Raw genomic sequence first — 27,328 nt, 5'->3', positions numbered from 1 at the left:
GTGGAGCACACCTTACAGAGTTTAATCATCCAGCCTCTGCTCCCTCAGCCAAAAGCTCAGGACATAAAGCTGGTGCTTAGCATTACCTACCCAGAGAGAGCTCCAGAACAGTGCCACCAACGTGGCAATACAGCCTTGCTTTGCCACTCAGAAGCCCATCCTTCTGCTGTCTCTATGGTGTCTGGTTTTGGGCTACCTGGAATATGGATGTAGCTCTGGGGAAAATGCTGCTGGTTTTGCTGTGTTGAAGAATCATTTTGTCTCTTTGACCCTTTCGGTGTTCCAGACATCAGCCCAACAAGAAAACATCGCTCATCCTGCCCCTTTTATCCCAGCTGGTGGTTCAGTGCACCCCTGCCCCAGGGCATTGAGGGATGGCTTATGGGTGCTGACTGGGGTACGTAAGGCACAGTGTTTCCCTAGTGAGCTCATTCAGGTCTATGGGGTTCAATCAGGGCACTTATCTGGTGTGTGTTCTGTAATTTTAGACTTGTGTGGTGTTCTGTGCTGTTGTGCTTTGTTATTTACTGTAATGGAATCAGCTGATGGAATAGCTTCAGGACATGTCAGGCTTTACCAATGTATGTGTTAATTAGTATTTCTGCAGGGTTTTCTTTTCTAAGGTATTATATTTATAGGAGCTCTTTAGCTTTATTAATATAGTTTATTAGTACATCCCATTATATTTATTATCAGGTACTGAATGTATTTTTCACCAAAACCAGAATTTTGATGTGATTTTTCTACTGCTTTTGTTCTGTACTGGATTATTTGCTGAAATATTCACTGTTAAGAGAACCAAAGTAGAGCAGTGACAAAAAGGTGGCACCAGGAGTCAATTTTCAAGTGTTGGTAGTTTGGTGAAGGAAAAAGCATGCCTGGTTGGTAGTGCTCATCACCTACACACAGGGATCCCATGAATAGCCCCACCAGCTTGCAATTGGGCTGTGTTTTGTCCCTGAAACTCTCTCTGTGCTTCTTCCCTGTAAGCCACAGGCAGGTGTCCTGGAGCACAGCTCATAGTGTGCTCCTAGGCCCGAGGTGGCAGTACAGGCAGCTGCTGCTGGGCAGCCCTTACAACTGCACCCCCGCAGACCGGCGCCATCAACAAGGCAGCTCACCCAGCTTAAACCACGACAGCCCCATAAAGCCCCATTTCTACACTGAGTCAGTGCCGAGTGCTCTCCAGTGTCCTGGAGCACGCATTGCTCCCAGAGCCGAGGAGCCAGGGCAGGGAGCTGCACATATGGAGACTTCTGCAGCGGTGCCACCAGTACGCCAATGAACCCGTGCAGGGGATGCCCAGCGCCACCTCCGGCCCTGGCTCCTCGGCTCCGGGAGCAGTGCCCCGGGACGCCCGCAAGGGGGCAGCAGCCAGCAGGCAGTGCGCAGACGCATAGCTGGCGAAGCGAGGTAGCCGCCATTGTTACTGCGGTCACGTCCCCGCTGTTGTTAGAGAGACAGCGTCGCCAACGTAGTTACCGTGGCAATGTCGCCGCCACCGTTACCGAGGCCTGTCGCTGCCATTGCTAACGGAGCAACGCGGCCTGCCTTCCGCCATTGTTACCGTGGCAATATCGCCGCCACTGTGACCGAGGCAATGCTGCGGACGTCATTAGCGAGGCACTGTGGCCGCCATTGCTCCCGAGGCAGGGGTTGCTTTCCGGCAGGTACCGGTGCTGCCGAAGTTACTGCAGTTACCGTGGCAAGTCTCTGCCATGGGCACCGAGCAACATCCCTGCCGGTGAGGGGGGTGAGGGAGGAAACGCTTCCCCTGCTGATGGGGTTGGTTGAAACGGGCTGAAGGTGCCTTCAGGCTTTGTGACTCAGTGCTGGGGTGGGGTTGAGCAGGGAGCTGGGAGACAGAAGGGACAGGGTGTGACTCGGCGGGCATGCCTCATGTGCTCTATAGACACACAAGGTTTGGCCATCAGCTGCTGTGAAGCTGCTTCAGCACAAGCCCTTTAAACCCCCCTGGGCCATAAGGCTCAGGGCTTTGGTAGCTGCTCCTCAGTCAGCTCTGTGTCTGTCCATGTGGTGCTGCGCCTGTTGGGTTCTGTGTGCACGCTCATGCACAAAGGTGCCTGCTGTGCTCATGCACAGGAGCTATGTGCTCAGAGACACTCCTGAGCGTGGGACTGGCTGCAGCAGTGCAGAGGAGCAAAACCTCATTCTGGAGATGATGGAGCTCAGATGCTGTTGGGCACTCACCTACCTACACATACATACTTACAGCTTATACAGAAAGTATCTTTATGTCCTGCCTCTGCTTTATTTAACAACAAACTTGTAAGGAGCTTTAAGCAGTTACAGTTCATAGTTGTACTGGACTGCTGGGTTTGTGTTTTGTACCTCTTCTTTAATCACTCAGGAGACTCAACTATCTCCTTGGCAGATCATTGCTGTGGATTTCCTGAGCTTGATTTGATTGAGGAAATGGAATCCTCTGCCAGACAGAATAAAGGACATTGCAAATGTTACTGTATACTTAATACTTCTGTGCAGAATTGTAACAAAATACAAACTCAACAAAGCCCCACACAAGGAAAACCCAGGCAGACTGTTACCCCAGTTAATGTTTGGCTCAGATGGAAACATCTGACTAGTTCTAGGTGTGTCACGGGACTCTGAGTAACCCCAAGGTGTTTACTTTTTATGGCTCAAAGTCATGTACCAATGGAAGCTTGTCACCTGTGGAATAAAACTGGGGTAATGGTTCACTATTGACATAATGAATAACGCGTCTGTGCTGCTCATTTCCTGCAGCACCCACCAGTGGGTAGTTCCCCTAAAATGCTCTGGCATGGAGACATGCATGGATAGAGCTATGTCAGTCACAGCTGGAAGCATTTCACTTTGGGGCTAATGGAGCTCTGGGGACTTTGTCTTCACTGGAATGCCTGTGGAAACTGCTAGTTGTTGCAGTGCCAGCACAGATGGAGCTAATTCCCCAGGTTGGTGTTAACACTTCATTTAGGAGAGAATGGAGGTGTAGTGTGAAAAACAGTAGTGGCTCAGGAAAACCTGGACTTGTTGGCACTGTGGCAGTACAAGGTGGGGGGCTGAGAGGAGGATTTCAGCAGGGTAGATCCTAGTGATGAAACTGGCTCCCTGATAATGTGAGGAAACTGCAGTTATTGCAGTCAGCTGCAGGTTTTCTGCAGGAAGCAGAATAACCCAGCCTGAGCAGACACTTGCACAAGAAAATACGTACACTAGGTTATAGGAGCACGTAGCAAAGGTGTGGTGGAGCTGAGGTCACTGAGGCTGTGTTACCACTTGGCAGTGCCCAGCACAGTCAGGGTGGAAGTGCTCCCCTGTTCAAGCACGTGTTTGAGGGGCACAGTCTCTTGGACCTGGCCTTCAGCAGATGAAGGACTGCATGGCATGGATCAGCTGCTCCTTGGAGGCATCTTGCTGCAGCCCACACAGCTCCCATCAGTACCTTAGATGGACATAGGGCTGTATGCTCTGGGGCAAGAAGTCTTGTGTCGAGGCCATTGAAAAGAAAGAGGGCTTAAAAATCATATTTGAGGGACTGAAGCGGTTTCTATGAAAGCAGTCTCAGATCTTGTTGAGAAGGGGTCAAGACTGAACACTGGGACCAAGTCTGTGCTGTGGCTTCAGGACATGGCAGCCAGTGCTGCTGTGCATGCCAGGGTTACTGCAGCTCTGGGAAGATCCATCTCCTTTTCCTCCAGGGAAGGAAACCTGCCCGCCTTTAGCTGCTGAAGTACAGAGCGGGGGTAACTTTCTCTTTGCTTCCAAGCAGGCATTGTGGAGTTAGGATATTCTGAACCTCCTGCCCCTTGATTTAAAACACCCCCCCCCCCCCCCCCGTGTTCCTGGATTTGAACTCAAATGACACAATTTATTGTGGCATTCAGCTGTTTTCCTGGTGTCCCATTGGAGCAGCCTGCATGAATACAGGATTGGTTTATCACTGACATCTTTGGCTCCCCTCTGGCTAAATGTGTCAGCCTGAGCCTGAAACCAGCTGTGAAAGGCAAGAGGTTTTGTGAAATAGCTACGATAGTCAGGAAAACCTAGGAGGCCTTGTGTCATCCTTAATTTGAATTGCAAGTCCAGGGCTGTTCTGCTCCCCAGATGCGAGCGCACATTGGCAGCCAGTAAAATGCTGTTTAAGTCTCAGTGACATGTCCTGACTTAAGAACATCTGCACACTGAGCTGGTCTGTAAGGTCCCTTCCAACCCAAACCATTCTATAAGATGATATTTTAGCAGATATAAACACACTAAAAAAAGGCAAAGCAAAAAAATTCTGCTTTGTTTGAACTAGTACATTTTCAAGGCTTCAATGGTTACAGCTGATACTGTTGTTTTCTGTCTAAATGAAAGCTACCTTAGGGATCTTAGCCATAACACTGTACCGAGAAACACAGAGCAAAGGGAGGAAAACACATTAATCTCAGCGTGCTTTCTACAAACACATAATAAAGAACACGAACAAAGGTCTGGGCTTGGTTATGTCAACACACCTTGTGTATTAAAACATACCTGGTGTCTTTCTGAATAACACTGCATCAAGAAATAAACCTTTAAAGATGCAGCTTCTCTCGGGAGCCCTTCCCTTTGCCCTGGTGGTGCCTGAAGGCCCGGGGATGGGACAAGGTGCTGGTCAGTGGTTATGTGAAGTAAGCGCAGGTCTGAGGTAATGAATTCACTTCCATAGCGCAGGTGCGGGGTTCGGGCCCGACACGCTCCATCTGCGGGGGATCTCCGTGCTTTGTTCGGTGGCTCCCCGGTGGGAGCCGGGTGGATGGGTGGGTGGATGGGTGGATGGATGGATGGGTGGATGGGTGGATGGGTGGATGGGTGGATGGATGGGTGGGTGGGTGGGTGGATGGATGGATGGGTGGGTGGGTGGGTGGATGGATGGGTGGGTGGGTGGGTGGGTGGGTGCCGGGTGGCGGGGGCGCTGCCCGGAGCCGGTACCGGGACTCTGTCCGCGCGGCCACCCTGCGCTGAGGAGATTCAAACGGAGGCCCCGCCCACCCAGTCTGCCCTGGCCCCTCCCAGCAACAGGCGGGACCCCGCTGGGATTGGCGGAGGGAGCAGGCAGAGCGCTGCTATTGGCTGAGCCAGGCGGGCCGGGAGGCGGGGGAGAAGGGCCGGGGTGTTATACGGCGTAGGGGAGCGGCCGCCATTTTGTGTAGGAGAGATAGAGAGGTAGTGGGGGGTCCTGGCGGAGCGGCCTGGGTTGTGCTTTGCTGGGGGGTGCCGGAGAGTGGCGGCGGAGGAGCTGCGGGTCCGGGTTCTACAGTAACGCGAGTGTGTCTGCGTGTGGGCGAACGGAACAGACAGAAGTCGGTAAGGGAAGAGCGGGCCGGGCCGGGCGCTGATGCCGCCATGTTGTGCTCGCTGGGCGGCCCCATTGTTGGGGAAGCGGGGCCGGGAGGGACGAGGGCCTGGGGGCCGTAAGGGGTAGAGGAAGGGAGGAAGGCTGGGGACGAAGAGATGGGAGCGGTGAGGGCCGCCCCGGGGGGGTAACGACGCTGGAGTCGCAACAAGGCGAAGGGTTCCGGAGAGGCGGGGGTGCGGTGGCTGAAGTGACAGCGGCCGGAAACACCGGGGGGGTTCAGTGTTCAAAAGGGAAGGCGAGGATGAGCCCCGGGCGGAGCAGGAAATCGCTGTCAGAGCTGCTGGGGAAGGCGAGAAGGGTCAGGAGGGGAGCGGGGCGCGGTCGGATCGGGGGGGGGGGGGCAGGCGGAAGGGCTCAGGGGCGATGCCCTCGGGACTTCATCCCAAAGCGTTCTCGATTGCGTTCGGTTGTTTCCGCCCCAAGAAGAGATTTTTGCTCGTCCATTAAAATTCTTCAGATGTCTACAGAGAGCATGGGAAAAGTGCTTCTCTTTGTGATATGCTAGGTATGATAGTGAAGTTTAGGAGTAGAATAGGATAAATACTGCCGCGTGTCTTCAGTTTGAACTCTCATCTTTCACAAGTAAGAGACACAGCTGGCTATAAATTCTCTGAATGATTTTAGCTTTTTGTTTCCCCTTCGGATTTGCAGGAGTTTTTGTTAACCTGAACTCAAGCTTTATTCTCGTTTATGCAGTGGGACTTCTCCCTTGGAGCGTCTGTGCCGAGAATCCGATGTTGGGCTCGGCTCCCAGGCTGAATACAGCGGATCAGCCCATGAACACTTCTGTCCTGAGCCAAAGGAAGGAGTCCAGCAAAAGGCAGCACCTCCGCTTTCAGGCTTGGAAGCAAGAAAGGGGGCAAGGCTTGGAGAGTGGGGAATCGGAGAAGACAACTGAAAGGTAAATGGGGGAGAGGAAGGGTGCTGTAGGAGTCTGGAGGTGCCAAGTACCCTGATAGTATCTAACTGTCTGCTTTGTAAGATCAGTTGCAAAGTTAAACTCCATTTGAGGTGGTTTTCAGTTCACTTTGGGTTTATCTCAGTAATTCTTGGGTAACTGGAAAGACTGGGAGTGGCTTTATCAGTGTGAACTCTGCCCAGACCTTTTGGTGTAAAGATCTTGGTTAAATGGCTTCAGGATTTAACTCCAACACCTTGAATTTGGCACTGTGTTTTGCAAGCAGTGCATCTTCCACATTCTGTTCAGGAGTTGGACTGCCTGCAGGAGTGGCACTTTGCCAGCCAGGCAGACAGAGCTCTGGTTGCTGGTGGGGGGACAGGGATGGATGGTCTGGTGTGTGATGTGCTGGCCAGCCCTCTGCACCAGGAGTGGTAAGCTACTGCAGAGTCAGAAACCTCCCATTTGGAAGGTAACATGGCATTCTAATCCAGTTCTCCAGAGTATGGCAGCTGCGTTCTTAGGTATCCAGTAATGGAGAAAAAAACCCACTACTTCTGACTGATAGAAGTCTTGCTTAGATGGATTTCAGCCCCCTTGCTTAGAATCCAAACATTCTCCAACACTTAAAATATCCTGCAGACTCCACTGACTTTGTCCTCTCTTTGCACAGGTGACATTTAAGTTGAAGATGGGTGGTGGAGAAAGATTCAACATTCCAGTTCCCCAGTCTAGAAATCCCACCAAGAACCATCAACAACTTAAAAACAGGCAGAAGAATAAAGACCAGAACTCGCAGATGAAGACCTACATGAAGAAAGAAAGAGGGCACGGATGCAACTCCTCAGCTGGTGCGTGGCAGGCCATGCAGAAAGGGGGGAAGAACAATGTTCATTTCCCCAAGAATCAGAATTGGAGCCCGACTTTATCGAATCACAACCTGTTCTTCACACCTCAACCCAATCAGAACTACGCCGGAGCAAAATTCAGCGAGCCGCCCTCGCCCAGTGTCCTTCCCAAGCCACCCAGCCACTGGGTACCTGTTTCTTTTAAACCTTCAGATAAAGAAATAATGACATTTCAGCTTAAAACATTACTTAAGGTCCAGGCTTGAGATGTAATTTTCACATTTGTAAAGTTATTTAAATTTACAGGATTTAAAAGTTGAGAATTGTTAGTCCTCATTTTAGATGTGCAGGTGTACAGAACCAAATGTTCCTGCTGCATATAGTTAGTCACTTGGACAAAAGGGGTTGAAGTTTACATTCCCCTCATGTTTTACCTCAAGCTGTGTGCTGTGTTCACTGTGAAATAGAAATTTTCTCTATAGTCAATCTAATCAAAACTGCAGTCACCATTTTTTGTATTTATTGTAAGAGTTTAATGGGACTGTCTCCCCCAATTGGCATTGTGACTACTTTTTGGTATGGTACAAAACCAGCTTTGGCCTAACTTAACGCAGCATTAAGTGGAAAAAACAATTGCACTGAAAGCTTCAGTCAGGTAATTTGCTGCTTTTCAAACTGGCTAGTGAAATAAAACCTCTGCCAAGGCACCAGGACAAACACAGACCGGGCTCTTGTTTGCACTGGTGAGCCTTGTTTGGCATTCTGGAATTAGCAAAGAAGTGTTTCAAGCCTGAGACTAAGACCAGGGGGGCTCTGGTGCATGTTGGTGAAGAGACAAGCAGAACACATCAACAAACATGGAATTGCCTCCCCCACTGAGCAGAAGAGGGATCTGCACTGGAACCCCAGCAAGTGAGCCTGCAGTGCTGGGTGACTGCCTGAAACCTAAACCCTGTTATCTTCCCACTGCACCGAGGGGTTCCCAAATACCTGTTGGATCAGTTCTTACATCTGAGAATGGTGGAGTAGTTACTTAGACGGGTCTTAAATGTGTGACCCTGTAACAAGGCAGTTGCAGCAGGGCCCGGCAGCATTGACATGTGCCATAGGGAAGACAGAGCCATGTAAATACATGTAAAACTTTGTAGCATATGTAAATTCCTGCTGGGCTTTCCTGCACAGAATATTTTTAGTACAAAACTGCTGAATGTAAGATGGCCACGGGGTGTATGTGGCCTGACGTAAGAGATATTTTGTTTAAAAAAGAAAAAAAAGGAAAAAAAAGAAAAAAAATCCAAAACCTTTGTGGCTGTGCCCTTGCACTTGACATGCAATGAAAATGTATGAGCTCCTTCTTAAAGTAAATCAGTGCAAAAAAAAAAAAAGGCTTATTTAGATTTTTTTTTTAAATAAAAACCAAAACCTGAACCTAAAAATCAAACCTGAACCCCTTAAAAGCTGGTGCAGTTGAGGATCCTGGTGTCCTGTGTGTGTGTGTGTGTTAAGGGATGGAAAACACATCCTGTGGAATTGCAAGCTTTCTGTTTTTAAACCATACCCCTGCTTGTCACCAGTATTTGGTGCTGCCTGTAATGACCAATCCCACTGCAGCAGCAGAACCCAAAGGTGGTTCATAATCATTAATAAAGTGCTTTAACATGGCAGGGAGCATTGTGCATCATGAAATGTGATTTCTCTGTTTGTTCAGAACAGCCTTTACAAATCTGCTCCAAGTCAGAGGGAATTTGCAGTTGTAAACTTGTGTTAAACTCTGTGACCTCCACCAGCGGATGAGCTGTGTCCCAGCTACGATCATGTATACTCAGCCTCAAATTGTCGGCTACTAATGGAACAAATTGGAAATAAATTCAAATAAAGTATTATTTTCACCCCCTAAAAGACTTTTTTTTTTTTTTTTTTAATTCAGGACTGTGATGGAAAAGCAGGATCCCATAGGTTTGGTAGCTCAAGAAGCTCTGTAGAGCTTTGACACTTCAGAATGCAGATTAACATACTTCAGTGCTCCCTTTTATATCCTCACCTGTCATGCTGTAGGATTATCTTTGGTGAGGAGCAGCAGCCTGAGGCCCCTGGCAAGTATTCCACACACAGACAGCTGGAAATGGGAAGAGATTTCTTCACCACAGTCCTCTCCTTTGCTCCTCACAGTGCTGGCAGAGCACTGTGTTTGATAATGAACACTGAACTTGCCCACATGGAGCCTGCTGGGGCCATCAGCTCTGCTCAGGAAGGCCAGGCCTGGAAGCCCAGAGAAGGACCCAAGGCTGGGGCAGCATCCCTGGTTGGTCCATCCCCAACAGCCCCTGCTGTGTTAAATTAAGTCAGAAGCTGCTCTCAAGGTATAGTCAAAACGTGTACATTTTATTCCCAGTTCACAGGGTTGTTTGCACAGATGGAACACAAAACTCAAGAAGAAAGGATGTGTAGGAATAGAAACATCAGCATCTTTTGATCAAACACACTACAGGGTACACAGTCTCCCCTTCCTACTCTTGCCAGTAGAGCATCTTTAGACACATACTATAGCAATGGACTACAGACTCTTTAAGCAAGTTACAAGATAAATGGAGAAAACCAGCAGTTATTAACGGGTGATTAAGTCCTAAAAATGTGTGAATTCATCCCTTTGTACTTCAAAATGTTACATCCCTGCCAGAACCCCAGTGGCGGTGCTGTAAGGCATCGACCCAACTGCTCTTCTCTGAACATTCTCCAAGCTGTTCCCCGAGACAAAACAGCAAGAGAAAAAAAGAAGCAGGCTCTTTCCAAGAGCTCAAACCAACATTGAAATCGAGTTTCCACTTTGAGTAAAGCCGTTATACTGTACATTGAACATCTTCAAAAGACACAGGAAGGATAACATTGAGCTGTCAGAGACCGGTCTATCGCAGTCCCTAGTTTATAAACACCCAGCTACTCAACCACTACATGTAGGATTTGTAATGAACCACTTGGGCACATGGACTTTAGGTGAAAAAGGAGTTCCAAACGAGCCTTCTATTACTGCCGAAGTAAATCGACAACGCTGCAGACGCTTTGAGCACAGCCATGGCTGTCAGCAGAATTTTTACAGACTACTTCAATTCTACAGTTTTTGTTTTTTTTTTTTGCAGGAATGACAAAAATAAAAATAAAATTTAAAAAATCTATAGTTTACCACAGGAAGAAAACCCCATGCCCAGAATCCCCACCATTCTTGAGACTCCAAAAGAAAGATGCCTACACACCATCTTTTGCAGCCTGCGTATGTTCTTGCATTCCAGCTGTGCATAACCTGCAGGTAGCTTGCACGAGACAGGCTACTGCTTTCTTAGAGCAGGACTAGACCCCTGTGCCAAGGGAGGAGGTGTTATCTAGCGGGGCTGTGGCTGGACTGGCACCAATGCGTGAACATTCCCTGCCCTTTGGCCACATCCTGCTAACTCGTCCCCAACTGAAAGGCCCACAGAACAGCTTCTTCACAATTTTTCCATGGGAGCAAGAACTAGGACAACATCTTTATTCATGCACTCTTGAAACATCGTGGGTTTGTGTTCGGCTTTTCTGGCTTGTTCATATACACAAGTCAAGTCAAAGTTTAGTCCTACCTCTGGGAGAGAAAGAAAGAACCATCAGAACTGGCAGATACTGCAATATAGTTGCAATGAACTGGATTTGCAAAACAAAAATAATTTAAACTGTGCTATACATCACTGTTGAGGCACACAACATAAGGACATGCTGACAAAACAGTCACGGTACAGTTAGCGTTACTCTGAAGTCTGGAATCAGCAGCTCAGCCTGGACACTGATGCTCTCCTCCCTCCGCCCCACCTCTAGCTCCTGGAGTGTTCATTACAGCAATCCCTTGCAGGGTGCTGACAGAACCAGACCCATGCTTGCCCACCACAGCCAGGTGCACCACTTCTATGTGGGATTTTAGTCTTGAAGACAGTATTAATGGAAGAACACTGAAAAAGGGCAGGCTGTTCTGCTGTTACAAGCAGAAAGCTACACGACAATCACAGCTCGACTTAAGAAGCCCAAGAGTGGGTTTATCAGTGCTTTTCAGAGTCGTTTTCCCTCCGTGGCCTAAGAACCACCAGTTTCACAAAAGCCAGGAGGCAGCCCGAGTTCTAAGCATCCTCAACAAAGCTTTACCACCTTCTAGAGTGGCACCAGTTTTAATACAGCAAATACAAATCAGTAAGAGATTTGGTTCTATACGGATCCTAAATGCTGGTAGTTCATCACCTGGCTAATAGTATCTGCATTGTAACCACGGGGCAGTCCAGCCAGCAATAATGAAAGTCAATGGAAAAGAAAGTTCAATACGTTAGACTAGAACATCTGCTTTCTTAGTTTGGCTAGTACCCCTCCAAAAAAAGTGAAGCCATCTTTGTTCAGACACTAAATGATAAATTCCTGACTTTACTGAAATACCATAGTAAGGAATTTACTCCGTAAGGGATGCACAGCTCTGCTCCTAATCATGCTCTGGAGTCAAATTCTAAAGCTACAATAATTCCAGTGGATCAGTATTTCCTTCATTTTTTTTATTACAGCATGTTTGCTAAATTTACAGCAAGCAGAAAATAAGCTGGGTCTTTAGTTATTTTGATCAAAACATTGATATTTTAAAGGTAGTACACAATATCTGTTAAAAAGAACATATAAAAATACCTTTTTAGAAGCCTCTATAAGAAAGGAAATACAAAGTTTAATCCCACAACTTTCCTCTGCTAGAGCTGCACACTACTGCTACAGTTTTAAATAGACTTTTTGCTGTTTTTAAACTATACATCCAGGAAAGTCTACAAAATTAAAGGAACGTGCATATAAATGATTGCATAGCAGAACATGAACATTAACTGCAAACAGTAAAGGAAGAGTTAGAAATACTATCAAATGTACAAAGATTCTAGATCAGCCCCTATGCACGTTCCACTGCCAGTATTTCAAAGTTGTCTGCATTTCTGGAAAGGCCCCACTGAAAACACTAAACCCAATCCTACAACATTTCTCTACAAAGGAACTTGTTGAAACCAACATCTTTATATGCTACTAGGTAGGACAGCAAGGAACACTAGGTGTCTGGTGCTGGCTTTTGAAGGTGGATAGAAAAACAATGCCAAAAGCCATTTTCATACCAAAGTATCTTGCCTTCTAGATAAATACTGGTAAGATTACACACGTGTTTTGTTATTTTTCACATTCAATTTACTAAATATACTGTATTAGTGATAAACTAAATAGCTAGAGATGCAGCTCTTGTTCATATCCAACTGCAAACATTTGTTCTTAAGGAAATCTTGGAACCAAACCACTATCTGTTCTGAGGAAGAAGTGACCCAGACTCGCTTGACCAAGTACTTCTTGATGCGTACAAGCCAGCCTGTGTTACTCAGGAAGAGATGGCTATGGATTATACCTAGGAATACACCAACTAACCACAGGAGTCATTGGCAGAAAAGTTTAGTTCTTATATACTGTACACACACAACTCGAAACAATCTACTGGTATCTAACAGCAGGAAAACTAAGCAATTTAATGGTTAACTGCTCACTAAAATTTAGGATACAAAAACTGCAAAAATGTACACACAACCTAATATTTAGTTGCTCTGCTGTTTGCTGAAATCTGAATTGAATTTTCCAGTGCAAGGTGGTTTTCTCCACCCTCACACATTTCGTACTAGCTGCCAGGCCAAAGCAGCGATGCCTCTATCCTGACAAGTCACAGCACTGCACAAACTCTGAATGAGCTTCCAAGACCCACTCTCTCCCCACATAGTCCACGCAATGTTAGTACCATCTCCCCAGACAGCAGGGTTAAGGAGGAATCTCAAACTGCTCCATTCACTGACCCCCAGAAGCCAGTGGGCATGGAGAACACAGAAACCTGCTTCTGAGCAACGGAAACATGAACCTGCCAGTCTGCGTGTCACAGCGGTCAGTGTTGTGCTACAACTGTCCAGTTTTCCATGTTATCACAAAGTTTAGCATTAAAGAACAAGTTAAACAGTTAGTTTAACTGTTCAGCACAAAGTGGTACCAAATTTCTCTATGGGTATGACAGTTTTAATAGGACAATGTTGCAAGTTACGATCAATCAAGTCATCACCAATATCTAAGCATTAAAAATGCAAATCTTTACAAAAATATACATAGAGACACCACAACCAAATCAGTAGCTGCCCGTGACATTTAACCAAGTGGACACTCTCTCTCCCTCTTTCTCGCTCTCTCAGTGGCTTCTCAACATTGTCTTAATTTTAACCATTTTTGGCTACAGGGAAAACTGACAAAGAAAATACTTTTGAGCACTGTTGCAACATCATATTCCTGATAATTTAAGTAAACTGAACTGTGTGTAAATGAATCTTACATGCCTAAACCCAACATGGATACACTGTTAGTGGCCACTGGACTTGGGACTAGTCCATGACCTTGATCTGGATTTTGACCTAGATCTAGAATGTGATCTTGACTGTGATTTGGATCTAGCGGGTTCTTTTTTTCTCGACTCCTTTTCATATCTTGAGCTGGACTTATAGTGTGTTTTAGAATCTGTTTTAGAAGTGCCTCTAGATTTGGTGTGAGATGCAGACCTAGACCGTGATTTAGCCTTCATTTCTTTCTTGGGCTGTGACTTGGATCGTGATCTTGAATTGGACTTAGATCTTGAAAAAGATCGATTGCGGTGTTTGAACCTATCAGAATAAAGGGGAGAGAGGAGATTTGAATGTAAAAACACTATTCTTAAACATCTAGTACATTAAAAATTGTTTACCATTTTGCAGGAGAAATGTTTTTTAACCCTATAGTTAAAGGAATACAGTGATCTAGTTTTCAATTGAAAGGACATAAAAAGTACTTTACCTATCATTGTCCGAATGGCTTCTGCTACGACGAGGTCTTCCAGTAGGTCTACTGCTAAAAAGGTACATCAGAAAAAGTAAATGCTGACAAATACCTACGTATATGTACAAATGCTTAATAAATTATATCTCAAGCTGTGCATTTGCTTTTACTGATTCTGCACTGAAGCACAGAATCGTTTCATTCAGTATTTCTGATTTATGTAGCATGCAAAATATGCAACTCCCACAAGTTACTCCCACAATAGAAAACGATTATTCAAGACTTTAACAATTAACTAGGCAATGTGGTGTCTCTCTTCCAGCAGACTGCTTTGCAGCTGAAGCTCAACACACACTACACTTACTTTCTGGGACTATAGGATCTTCTATAGCTGTAATCAAAAGAACGACTTCTAGACCGTCTCCTTTCGTAACTCCGACTTCTAGATCGCCTGTATCTGTCATAGTCATCGTAGCGAGAAGAGCTGTACAGGTTTCTCCCTTCCTTGGCTTTCATTTGATTTGGTGCTACGAAAACGATCAACACTTAGCATTTTAAGTTCAAAAGTTCCCTTTAGTAACATTACTAATTCATATATTGGGTATTTAGACTGCTGTATGGCTTGCCTTTATTTGCTTATAACCACCAGACAAAAGTTAATGCAGCTGTGTGAGCATTACAGATCGGGGGGGGGAACCCCCAAACAAAGCCCTCACAACCAGTAAGAAAAGCCTAGTGCTCCATTACTGAAATTCTCATTCAACCCAGAAGAGCATGCTCAAAGTGTTTTAAACACATCATGTTCTAGAATAGTGAGCAGCATCTACAGACAGTGAATGCTACCTGTACTCAATGGCTACCATTTTTACTTCTTAAGTGCTTCAGTTTGCAATGCTAAGGTAAGTATGTTAATTTTTTGTTCAAAACCTGATCAGAAATCCCAATGTTTATGTACAGGACAAAGACTCATCCTTCAGAGTGTATAAACCCCACTGATTTCAATACAAATTAATTGTGTGCATTTGAGGGAAATCTGGACAGCTGGGATGTTCTTCGACAGCCTGAACTGAAAGACCTTTAAGATGCTTTTATTACCAGGCTGCTCTAAGTATCATAGTCCTAGTCTAGACCAACAGGTATGTGTTCAGTTTACCAACAGCATGGGTTTTTTTTTAACATCCTATCTGTATCTATCTCTATCTTAAGAATATGTATATGAATAACAAACTTAAAAGACAAACTCCCTTTAGAATAATCTGTTCAGAAAATACAAATTCTGTTCCACGTTGAATTGAAATACATTTACATTTACTTTTACCCTGAGGCCAAATGAAATGAGGCTATTGCCTCAGCCCTGGAAATCAGACTCCACTGGGAAGTGTCAACACAGCATCACTAACATGCTTCAACACAATATAAACATCACAACATCCTCAAACTGGGCTGCTGCTAATTCTGACAGTTCCCAGCAGTGAGACTTCCCTGCAGGAGCACATAGAGCTGCACACAAAGCACTTCAGGATTAGCAGCTCACAGATTGTGTTCAGTGACCGCTGTATTTAATTATCTGGTTTTAATTAAAATGAGTCATGAATAGTTACTGGATAAAATGCAAAACATCCACATCCTATTCATACACAAGCAAGAACATACCACAACAATTAGTAACACATGTACTGGTGCCTGGCACTAAACTTTAAGGCTAAAATGCTGAGATACATGCAAGGCACTTACTCTTCCGATCCCCCTGTGCAAACTGGATTTCTATTTGCCGACCACAAATCCACTTTCGATCCAAATTATGGAGAGCATCTTCTGCATCACGGACATCTTCAAATGTGGCGAGTGTTAAGGTACTTGGGAATTTGAGCAGTTTACAGATATGGTATTTAAAATAAAATACAAAAATCAGTTATTTTCTAATTTTACAGAGGGTTCTGTTTGTTTTCAAGTTCTTTTGGTCATACTACAGTACACACTAGGAATTATTTTTATTTATTAACCACCAGCTATCTGAAAACTCCTTTAATAAAATTAAAGTCTTATAATATGACCATGAACTTATCCACCAGCAAGCAGTTGCTATGCAATACTCTAATGTTTTTCTTCTCCCACTTGTACTTATGCAAGGAAAAAAAAACCCTGGCATCCTTTCCAAAACACACTGTTAATGGTCATTTAGTTCTCTCCACTACATTGACTTTAATAAAATTAAACCCTAGTTCTTATATTACATTAGGCAACCAACAGTAGTAATTAACACATGCCTATTAGTTTTAGAACTGGGATGAAGCTTTCCCTTTTTTCCCCCAGCTAACTTCAGCTTGAATTACGTAGCACCACGGACACATAGGCAGGCTTCCTGCAGTCTGGGACACATGAAACCCTGCACTGCTGGTCAGGTCAGACAGTCAGCAATAGACATTACCGATTTTAATCCATGGGTCTGACCACTACAGTAACTAACACACCTTCTTCTAGCTCTGTGACCTGAAAGAAAAAATTGCCTTTCTCCTCGTAGCAACTCAGTTCACCATCAGCACCATCTATGCAGAACATGAACTCTCATGCTGTTGGCATGTATCCTGATAAACCAGGAGGAATGCACTTTCATTCAAGACCACAGTTACAGCAGCACTCACAAGAAAAATATTACGGGTTTTGTCAATGGACTAAACCAGAATTATTCATCAAATTACTGCTTACGTGACAAACAGAAGAACAACTGTTACTCTGTAGGATACATCAGGTATGACTCCTTTAATCTTGGCCACCATTCAACTTCATCTTGACCTTTAACTCTTTAAGTGCTTGTCAGAAGGACTTGTCATGAGATGCTTGGCCAAAAATGACAGAAGGCTTTATCTTTTACTTTGAAAAACAACCTTTTCCCCCTTTTGTGGATAAAGCGAAGCTTTGTCTCCCATTATGGCTTGTCCTTCTTCCAGCTTTTCTTTACTTTTTCTTTTCCCAAACTCTCCCTTCTCTTCAAGCCTGATCCTTAAGAGGTCTTTGGCTTGTCTACTTGCCTTAATTGTTGAACTCTACTCTAACGGTTCTTTCATGCTTTCTCTTTGGGGTCGCCATTACTGTACAGCTTTACATTCTGAGGCAACAACAGAGGACAGTAAATTAGGGGACAATATGAAAGAGAGAAGTTCACCTCATTTTTTATACAATCTGATTTTGATCAAGTGATTCCAGTTCCCATTTGTTAAATTAACAATACCAGCCACAGTTGCTAAGCACAAGTTTACTTAACACCAGCGATAATAAAAATGTGCTAAACAATTCTGAGTCAGTGATAAATTTTCATTTAAATCATATAGTGTTAATTTCAGTGACATAAGCAAGCTTTTATATTACTGGACTTAAGCTTTGCGAAAAGGCAAAGAGCAACTGAGAGAAATTAATCTTCAAAAATAACAAAACACCACAACATAAGTAAGACACTTATTAGATACAACACAAAAGTAAACTGCTTTTTCGTTTGTTACCTCTTACACAAACTTGAATTTCAAACTCCAACACCCCTCACTACTCAGCCATCTGAAGAAAGGATATTGAACATAAGCAAATCCTCTGGGACGACGAGTGTAGAAGTCAAGTGGAACGTACACATCAACTATAGGCCCATAGCGACCAAATTCACGGCGCAAGTCTTCAGACCTAAAACATCACAAATATTTTAGATGGGTTTTTTTTATCCTATTTAAGGTGTTAAAAGGCATCCATCAAATTAAAAAAAAGTAGGCATTTTATTTTATTTAAATGTACACTCAAATGACCACCATCTTTTTGGAAGCAGTTGATAGAGAAGAACGTAGCAAACCATGCTGGGAGGAAAGTGTTTGAGCAGCTCAGTTACACACCAGGCTTTCCTGAAGCACTCAGGACTTGGAATGCTGAGGATACACCTCAGCATTTTGAAACCACTTCAATACAACTAACTGAAGCTATCATAAACTAAGTGACACACACTAGTTAATTCAATGCAGGATGGACTAGGAAAGGATGGTAGAAAGTGCAAAGCAGGACCCAGGAATTATTGTTATTCAAGTACCTCATGTAACTCTTGAGAATGATTTTGGAACATGCACACACCAACTGCAAGATCCACATGAACAGTGTGAGAATAAACCAGTCACACAAACTCATTTCCATAGAATAATCGATACTTAAAACCACATCAAATAGAACCAAACTTGAGTGAGCAACTACTCATGCCCTTAGGATAGCTTTTCCAAATAACCAAACACAAAACTGTTCAGCAGATCTGCAGCTACTCTGGGAACAACTTCCATCTCCTCAGAGAGGTTTCTAAATCACATCAGCCTCTTTAGATGGATTTTTATGTCATTTGATGACAATAACCTGTACGAGCAAGACTGATATAATACGATATTTATGTGGTACAGGACAGTGACTACTATAATTTCTCTTTCTCATCATCTGGGCAAGAACTTACAGCACATAGAGTAAATGATGGCAGAAGGGAACTACAACCAACACTGAGACCTCACAATGAAACCATCTCCAAGCACGTACCATCTAAGTACAAGCTTATGGGGAAAGCCCTAACAGAACCTTCTATTAGAAGCTTCTAATTTTAAAAAGCCTGGAAGCAGCAGTCTTCCTTGACTGTTCTTACAGTGAAATAAATACTGAAAAGAGGAAAGAAAAATCACACACAAGAAAATACTGAAACTGTTTACACTTCTTTATCGCAATAATTTTCTCGATTCATCCCATTCCATTGTGCCCATGCTACCGTTATTTGCTGGACAACTTCAGTGCGAGCTGCACAGGCAGAAAGTTTAGAAACTATTTGTGTTTTACACTGCTCGACCTCACAGGGACTCCCAGACAAGTTGTACAGCGATTATTAACCTGAGAGTGCTTCAGCTCACACGTGCAGTTGATATTAATGCGCTCTATACGCGTTTCATAGCTGACAACAGACACAAGAGGGACACGATAAACTGCCAATGAGAAACAGAGGAATGAGCAGTTTACTAAAAATAAGCAATAAATAAGAACCTATACAACGCACTTTTGAGTTAATTCCCTATAAAGAGTTATTGCACTAAGCTGCCGCATATATTTACCCCGTATGGACTCTTCCTACAATGCAGCTACGTCCCCCCCGCACCTGAGCGAGGTACAGAACAATTAACGCCGTAACGTCCCGCCTGCACTGGCGGCGAGCCCCACGCTAACGGGCCCGGCTGTGCCGTGAGTCCCGGGGCCACCCTGGGCAAAGCCACCGTGCTCTCCTCTCCCGTCCCAACCGCCGCGCTCCCCTCCGGCCCAGCATTGTTCTCTCTGGACGCTGTTTTGGACCCGACCCTGGCGGGGAAGGGTCAGCAGCACCGTGGGGAGGGAAATGGCGGCCGGCAGAGCGGCACCGCACCAGCGGCGGACGGGGCCCTGCCCCCCCCCCCCGCGCCCCTCCGGCCGCCCGCGCGGCCTGGCGAGCCCGCCTGAGCCTGCGCAGCCCCCGCACTCACCGGGTGTCATCGGCCACGTTCCGCACGAAGAGCGAGGTGTTGGGGGGCCGCAGGTAGCGGGACATGGCTGCGGGGAGCGCTGCGGGGACACGGGGAGCGCACGGCAGGGCCCAGGCGCTGCGGAGCCGAGCGCTGAGGCGACCCTGCGAGCTGCGCGCCGCCTCTCGCGAGACTTCCGCGAGGCTTCCGGCGCGAGGCAGGAGAACTAGAAGGCCGAGAGGCGCCAAAACAGGGCCCCGCCCCGCGCATGCGCAGATCGAGCCCGCCTGCCGTCAGTTACCACCCGGGCGGGAGCGGCTCCCTCCCCGCGCTCGTGCAGCTCACGCATGCGCGCTGCGCAGACCCGGCTGCTCCTCGGTTTTCCCGCCGAAAGAGGGAGGGGTGTGTGGGGACAAAATGGCGGCCGGGTGGTGGCGTGAGGTGATTCATGGTGTGATGTGTGGGGTTTGTTCATCCAAGGGTTTAATGGCAAATATCGCTTGCTACACTCTCAGACACTCTCTGTAACTGTCACTGTGTGGAACCATATTTCTTTTTTTTTTGTAATTATTGTACTTTGTGAGTTATAAAGCGGAGGTCAGTTGTGTCGTTGCACGGAATGGGGGGGGAGAGGAAGCCCCGAGCCCTGTGCTGAGGTTAGAGCCAGCGAGATGGAGCTGGTGTTCAGAGCGCACCCCGCTGCTGGAGGGAGGGGTAGTTCGGTAGTTTGAAGTTAGATCTGGTTACATGCACCATATAAGAAATAGAGATTGTGGTGATGGGGAGGCTGGTAACGGACCGTTCTCGAAGCTTCTGTGAGCTTCTCGAAACCTCTCGACGATGAGACCCCAGCAACAGAGGGAAGCAATGGAAAAGCGACACGTCAACATCCGGGCGAGAGGAAGCAGCGGGATTAGCTGAAGCCTTGAACCGAGAATGATAAAGGAGAGCCCCCCAAAGACCCGGGGTGCGCGTCTGGGGCGGAGCGGGACTGCCCGGGGCACCCAGCGCTGCTTTTTATCTGCTATCGCTTGCTCAATTTAATGAATTTATAAATTAGCGTTTTAAAACGAGCTTGGCTCACTCATTGATAACAGAGCAATGAAGTGGGTGGGTAGAGAGATTGTTTCTTAGCACCAAAGTATCTGATTACCATCGATGTTAAATGGTAGATGGACAGTCACGGGTTGATGCGATGAAAGGTTTGGTAAAGCAAAGCGTCTCCACCTTTGTTGGTGTGAGGAATATTCCCCAAACGGCAGAGTAGAGAGAAAAAAGGACTCCAGAGTTAACACAGTTGTGGTGTGTTTGTCACTAGTGTGCTTCAACTTTACTACATGTAATGACTAAACAGGAAAGAAAACTGGTGAGTGGACACTGCTGCTGGCATCCTGGCAATGTCACACTAAGAACTGCTTGATATCCCTGTAGGTTGTGACTGACGGGTGAAGTTGGAGCACTGACACTTTTATGCCAACTATTTATGCTGCTTTCTGAAGAAAAAGAAGAAAATGCTGATGCTTGTATGCTCAGTGCTCAGGACTGCAGAAGAGAGATAGGGTCTCAGTGCGTTCTGCATTTAGAGTTTACAGTTTGCTGTAAGTATGCTGGCAGCATGCTGACTCTGCTGCCTTGTGTGATAGGTGCACAGGTCTGCTTACACGAGTCATCAAAAGAATGTGAAGAATCAAGGCCAGGAAGCGCGTGGGAGATGGAGTTCTGGTGGGGATGGGTGACACAAAGCAGAAAGAATTTATTCTGTAGAGACATTCTGAGAAACAATGGAACCACCAAGGAGTGGGGTTTGGTGATGGGGAGAAACGCTTCCCACCAGGATTGCCCTTCCAGAGCCTTTCAAATTGGAAGCAAGCACTTTTCAGCAACATCCAAATAACATTATAAATACTTCCATGAGGTCCTCTGCAGAAAAATTCCCTTGGTTTTGTGGAAGAGTGGATCCATTTCTATTGTCCAGACTCAGACAAGCTTGTGATCCAGAAATGATGTATGGCTTTGGGCAGTGGGTCAAGGGTCCCAATCTGATCAAAATCCTTTACGGAGCTGCACTGAATATTGCACCTAAATGTGGGATGTCCCGTGACAGTTTATTGCCATTGGATTGAGAAGACTGGCATGCGTCTTATAAACAGTAAATCGCCACAATCGAGAAGTGAGGGAGGTAAAGTATGCTTTCAAGAACTTGTAGTGCTTTCAAATTAAAGTGGTTTAGCATCAGTTAAAGTTCTGTATAGGTTAATGTGGTTTTAGTATGCATTATGTACAATCTGTAACTTAAACCGCCTTTGTATACCCATTGTGTGTTGAGGTTGAACATTGATAAGGGATTGAACAGGAAGGAATTGAGTTTGAAAGGCAGATTAGGCCAAGTGAGCTGGGAATATTTAAGTAGCTATTGAACCAAAACAAGACTTTCGTGTTTCTTTTAAAAGCAGATATGTTTTGCTTTAACATCATTCCTGTTTTATTCCCATTATAATGCATCAAAGCAAATACTTGTAACAAGCTTTACTAGTGTGGTGGTCAGAGTGATGCATTGGTTTAGAAATAAGCCTGAACATCTCGTACTTTGTAGCCTCCACTTACGGATTTAGGATTTGATCATTGAAGACTTGCAGTGTTCTCTGGGTTTGCTATTGGAGAACAGTGCTCTGTTTTGTCGTGTTTCAGTGTGTAGTTAGCAGCAGTTACCAAGCAACTGCCAAACAGAGGTATTTCAAGCTCGTATATGGCTTTCTGTAGTACCAATGCTTTAAAGCAGCCTTCTGAGTTTTACCAGTGGCTTGGCTTCTATTCTGTTGATCTTGTTATGTGTAACTCCATTGATTTTAATTTATTCTGCAAATTGGAAGTGTTTCATTCCCTTTGTGCTCATAGTGCCTCATTTTTGTTTAATTGTACTCTGGTGTGCTTCAGTTTAAGAGCAGTTGTTCCTATTATTACTTTTATGACTGTTAAATACTGCATAGCTTTTCAAATATTACTGTTTCTGTTACAGATCAGCTAAACCAAAGTCTAATTGTTCTTTGCTGTCTAGCTACAGAGAAGGGGTTTTAGTTGAAGATGAAACTTTATTAGACAAAGGAACTAAAGCTAAATGTGTTAATTGAGCATGTAAAAAAATCAAGAAGCATTTCTGTCAGCTTTTGTCCATTCCCAAGGATCATTCTGATGAATCACAATGTTCCAGTTAATGTCCAGGTTTGGTTGTTTGAGAGGCAGACTTCTGTCACTTGGAATGCAGAAGTGTACTCAAGGGGAAAATACAGTCTTACAATCATGGGAATGATGAGAATTGGTGTGTGTGTGAAAGGAGAGTAGAAGTCACAGTTATTTTCTGTTCTATTTTGTCACATAATGAAGATCACACCTTTTGGAAACAGCACTTTAGGTATGTAAAGATGGCACAAAGAAGGTGATCTGGCTTTAAACCCTCTTGCTTCTTCTGACAAGCGTCACTCCACCATAAGTCATTGTCTGTAGAAGACAAATATGCATAACTTGGTTTTAATTTAGACTTTAGGAAGTTATTTTTAGCTAAGCGGTTTGAGGTTTCTGTAATTTATGTTTAAATCCATCTTATTCAACAAGCAAACACATATACAGCACCTGCCTATAAATATGTGTATAACATTAATACCAAGAAAAGTATTTTTACAAAACCAGCTCTGGAGACTGAAAACCTAAATATAAATGTCACCATCAGCTACATTTTTTTCACTCTGTTTTAAGGGGTATCATAGATAATGCTTCCTGTAAGAGAAATCATTGTCCTAAATAGCAGTTGGTTCTTTGTCTGGTTTTGTGCTTCCTTAATGTTAGAAAAGTAGTTTGAGATACTCAAAATGATCTTAGGGTATTGTATGTCCAAAACATAGGACTTCAGTGCACTTAGCTGTAGTAGTTCTTGTAGCAGTCTTCACCCAAGCGGGTGCTTCTTAGAAGCCAAATGAGCTTAACTATAGAGAAAAGCTCTTTGTCATTACCGAATAGTTTAGAACTAACCAAAGAACTTTGGAGAATTATAGGTGGAATGAGTGTATTGTACATTTCCAGGTTTGACTCAGTGTTTACTTTGTTTTCAGCAGGAATGTTATAGATAAAGGTAAGGGTGGAAACACTGCTGTAGTAATTTAGAGGAATTTATGAGGAGTCTTTCTGCTCCATTCTCTGCAGCTACAGCCCTTCACACTGGAATTAGCCCCAGGGTGGTGATTAATAAAAAGATTTATTGAGCACTTTCCATTAAATATATGAGCAGTGTTGAAAGAGGAGTCAGTTAAGGCAGTTGGTTTTAATAAGAAACAGGAATAATAAAGGTATTGCTAGTATTTTCCGCTAACTGTGGTTAGTCTGAAATACTCCATCTGAATTCTGTATCTGCAGATTTAAGCACTTGTAAGGAATTCTGCAAGTAATGTGGTAGTCTGGGGCCAGGATTTGTTTAAGGTATTTAGCTTACACTAAAAAACCAATCAGCACAGAGCACTTTCCTTCGAGTTTTTTTTAACCCACCATTCTTTTCTGCCACGTACCTCCACCATTTCATTGCCTTTAACTTCTTGCTCATGATGGAATTTGTCTGATTTGCACACGAGCTTCCCATTTACCATGTTCACAGTGCACTGTTGAAGCAGATTTAAAAGTTGTAAAACATTTAGAGTTTGGAGCTTGATTAGAATAAGCAGATGACTATAGGAAATAAATGATGTCAGTGTTTCATAAACACATCTGTGAAGTTCAGCTGCAGACCACAGCATTTGAACAGGAGTTTTAGAAGAAACACTTTTGTTGAAGTGATAGAACTGTGTACTAACAGAAATGGTATAAGGAAGTCTCACTCAGACACAGAAACTGAAGTATAAGGATGAACGAATTGGTGCAGCCATTCCTGAAATGCAGTACCTTTAGCTTTCTGCCATCCATGGTAGTAATGTCAGCCTCTTTTCCAAGTGTAAATGAATTAGTTACAGATTGCTTGGGTGTCTTTGATGTCACAACAAAATCCTCTCCTTTTTGTTGTATTTCAACAACAGGTTTAATGTCTCTGGCGAGTTTGATAAGGTCATCTGGCAGTGCTGTAAAAAAGGCAAAAAAGGACTTTTTCTGTTATGAAGAAGTGTGTTGATGTGAAAGAGCAAATTCGTTTTTCCAAAGAGAAAAGAAGGTGATGTCCGGGTTAAAAGGCCAATCCTGGTTTGAATTCCTCACTTCTCTGTGGGAATGTTGTTCCATTCCATCCAGCTCATGTAGATTCTGGTATTATATTTGATATTATTGTGTCAGAATGTGCATTGTTCTGTTCAGTAGTGATTTGCCATGTGATGGTGTTTCTCCATGACAAAAAACATGTGTGTATTATTTTGTTTCCCTCACCTCGTCCCAGGAGGATTGGAGGTGCTAGTGCCTGCCTAGTCAGAGCTGCAGCAGTGCATGTTGCCTCAGACTACTGTATTGGAGTGTCTCTGGCATGTTGTGAGAATATCACCCTTAGCAACAGAGGGACTGGTTCAGGCATACTGTTGGAGTAGGCTTGTCAACTGTAACTGCATCATATTCTGCTGAATAGCTCTTGCATACTCTTAAAACCCCTTAAACTCTTAATACTCTTAAAAACAAATGTGTTTTGTTAAGATAGTAAAGACGATAAGTGCATTTTATTAATGTAGGCACCTACTAAATCATAACCACCAAGTCTGTTCCTTACAGATCACTAAGCACCAGTCACATACATTAATCACTCATGCATCTGCATGTCATTGACAGTTTGTTTCTAGTTAAATGTATTCTTAAAGTTATATGTTAATCAAAACAAGTTGATATTTGTTATGCACCTTCTTTCATGCGAGACTCGAGTAATGTTGAGAAAGGGATTTGGGAGTTATCTGTAATCTTTCTACTCTGATTTGTATGATACTCAGTTTCTTTTCATTTACAAATTAGGCCCGACAACCTCATCTGGCAGGGAGTAGTTTGTCATCCAAACAAAAGAAGGAAAACATAGAAATACAGTGATGGCAGATGCCATGCAAAGTGTGTGCTGCAGTCCGAGGAAGGGATTTCAGAAGTAACCAGACACTTACCAAGAGCTTTCAGAAACTCTTCATAGTTTTCTTGAGCATAGACCTGCCAGGTTCCATTGAATGCCATTATGGATGTATGACAGCTTGGGGTGGTGGTGCTGGCAGGAAAGTGAGGGCTCTCCCTAGTCGTCCAGATGCTATTTATGGAAAGGGATCACAAGCCCAAATTGTGAGATGACTAGTGAATTATTAACCATTGGAGGAACAATTATTAATCATTTATTTGTTCTTAATGATCATAACCTCTCGTTCATGACCACCTGGATTGGGATGGTTTGTTTATTGTGGGTTACTGAACCCGGGTATTCATAATTCATATTGTTGTATAGTGTTGTGTAGATTAATTTGTTTTCGTTCTATTCACAACTTCAACGGTTAATACATTTTCTGTGATGTGAATAGAATTCTTCTGATAAAATGGCATAATTTGTAATGGATGTAAGGTGATTACTGTCTTACAGCAAGAAATTCCTAATTATCTCAACGTTCTCTGCTATGGGCAATTGAACCTTAAATGGTGGGAGTAAAATCCGTAGCTATTCCTTCCAGAATTGTGGGCCTGCAATTCCATGAGGATCAGGAGAATGATGTTGGAGTGGGACAGTCACTTATGAGTTTAGCCAGCAGGTGTCAGTGATGCACATTTAAATCTGGTTTAATTCAGTTTATTATTACTTGTTCTAATAATGATGGCATGCATAGAGGACTAAAGGTAAAATAAAACATGGACCATTGCTTGGAAGCTTAGCTAAGAGAAGTAAATAGCATGTATTATTTCTCTTCTCACCAATCACACCACGAATTCCTCACTCGTTGTAGCTGTTGAGTGATATTCCTTGCTGTCTGGGCAAGCATGACTGTTGATTTTGGAAGACATTAATTAGATTTTGTGCCTTACAGTTATATTGCTTAACTCACATAGAGTCTGTATCCTAGGGGTAGGTGACCTTTCGAAGTTAACTTTTATTACTCCATATCGGTCAGCAATTCTTCCATTTAAATAGAAAACCAATGCTGAACTTACAAATTCACAACAACTTTTTTTTTTTTTTACTATGTTAAAGAAAATTCACAACAAAGAGCCAGTTCCAGAATTACATTTCCATATGGTAATCCCTAGTAGTAAGAATGAACTGATGATAATGGACAAAGCTGTATTTTTTGGGTGGAAGGGAAGATGTTTAACACACATGGGTTTTAGAAGTGCATGTTTATGTTGGAGTTACCCTAGGGCACAGTTCACCTGGTTTACCACAGAGTGATGTTACTGACAAAAGGGCCTGCTTTTCTTACTCACTGTTAAGGTATATCTATGCAATTAGCTAAGCTCTCACTTTTTAGTATTATTACATTTAATAATTACATGATATACATTTTATTTAATCTAAAGTATTGTCTGAAATGTAACTGTCTTTGTTCAAATGATTGGTAGCCCTGTAGGGGACTGCTGGGCTCATTTATATTGGTACTGGGACAGCAGCATCCCTCAAGTAACCAGGAAAAATACTGCTATTGTGAGGACAATCTATACTAGTTTGTGGAGCAAGGTAAGGTGCTGTTTTGCTGAATCAATGTGCTTAGCCTGATGGCTGTATCAGGAATGCAATCACTTTTATCACTCGCTGACAGGGTTTTACTGGTGGGGCTAGGAGTGTAGCTGTGGCTTCAGAGCAGTCGAGAGTCCACACTTTATTCCACATCCAGAATAATCTAATGTAAGAGTGTATATATGGAAGCTGAATGTA

General features: G+C 44.1%; 3 protein-coding genes across 7 annotated transcripts; 1 reads left to right on the top strand and 2 right to left on the bottom strand.

Moving 5' to 3' along the window:
- Positions 1-5,166: 5,166 nt before the first annotated feature.
- Positions 5,167-9,028, top strand: PNRC2 (proline rich nuclear receptor coactivator 2). The gene is made up of 3 exons (XM_005142433.3): positions 5,167-5,331; positions 6,080-6,284; positions 6,955-9,028. Exon 3 carries the CDS (start codon positions 6,973-6,975, stop codon positions 7,393-7,395), a length of 423 nt encoding a protein of 140 aa, XP_005142490.1. The 5' UTR covers positions 5,167-5,331; positions 6,080-6,284; positions 6,955-6,972; the 3' UTR covers positions 7,396-9,028.
- A 462-nt stretch (positions 9,029-9,490) lies between these two features.
- SRSF10 (serine and arginine rich splicing factor 10) lies at positions 9,491-19,662 on the bottom strand. 5 transcript variants are annotated; one of them, XM_005142428.4, is made up of 7 exons: positions 19,504-19,662; positions 17,558-17,662; positions 15,728-15,831; positions 14,358-14,520; positions 14,012-14,065; positions 13,741-13,842; positions 9,491-10,739 (listed from the first exon to the last, which is right to left on the bottom strand). In XM_005142428.4, exons 1-7 carry the CDS (start codon positions 19,566-19,568, stop codon positions 10,721-10,723), a joined length of 612 nt encoding a protein of 203 aa, XP_005142485.1. In that variant the 5' UTR covers positions 19,569-19,662; the 3' UTR covers positions 9,491-10,720. The 5 variants fall into 5 exon arrangements, with proteins under 5 accessions (XP_005142485.1, XP_005142483.1, XP_005142486.1 ...); XM_005142426.3 differs by having other exon boundaries at positions 9,491-13,842; XM_005142429.4 differs by lacking the exon at positions 13,741-13,842.
- Positions 19,663-22,874: 3,212 nt separating this feature from the next.
- On the bottom strand, positions 22,875-25,694 carry LOC101877206 (fatty acid-binding protein, liver). The gene is made up of 4 exons (XM_005142425.2): positions 25,584-25,694; positions 24,406-24,578; positions 24,036-24,125; positions 22,875-22,977 (listed from the first exon to the last, which is right to left on the bottom strand). The coding sequence occupies exons 1-4, from the start codon at positions 25,648-25,650 to the stop codon at positions 22,927-22,929; spliced, it is 381 nt and encodes a 126-aa protein (XP_005142482.1). The 5' UTR covers positions 25,651-25,694; the 3' UTR covers positions 22,875-22,926.
- Between the last annotated feature and the right edge of the window lie 1,634 nt (positions 25,695-27,328).

This window comes from Melopsittacus undulatus, chromosome 14 (assembly GCF_012275295.1).
Source record: "Melopsittacus undulatus isolate bMelUnd1 chromosome 14, bMelUnd1.mat.Z, whole genome shotgun sequence".
Lineage (NCBI taxonomy): Eukaryota > Metazoa > Chordata > Aves > Psittaciformes > Psittaculidae > Melopsittacus > Melopsittacus undulatus.
This window is presented reverse-complemented; position numbering and strand designations above follow the sequence as displayed.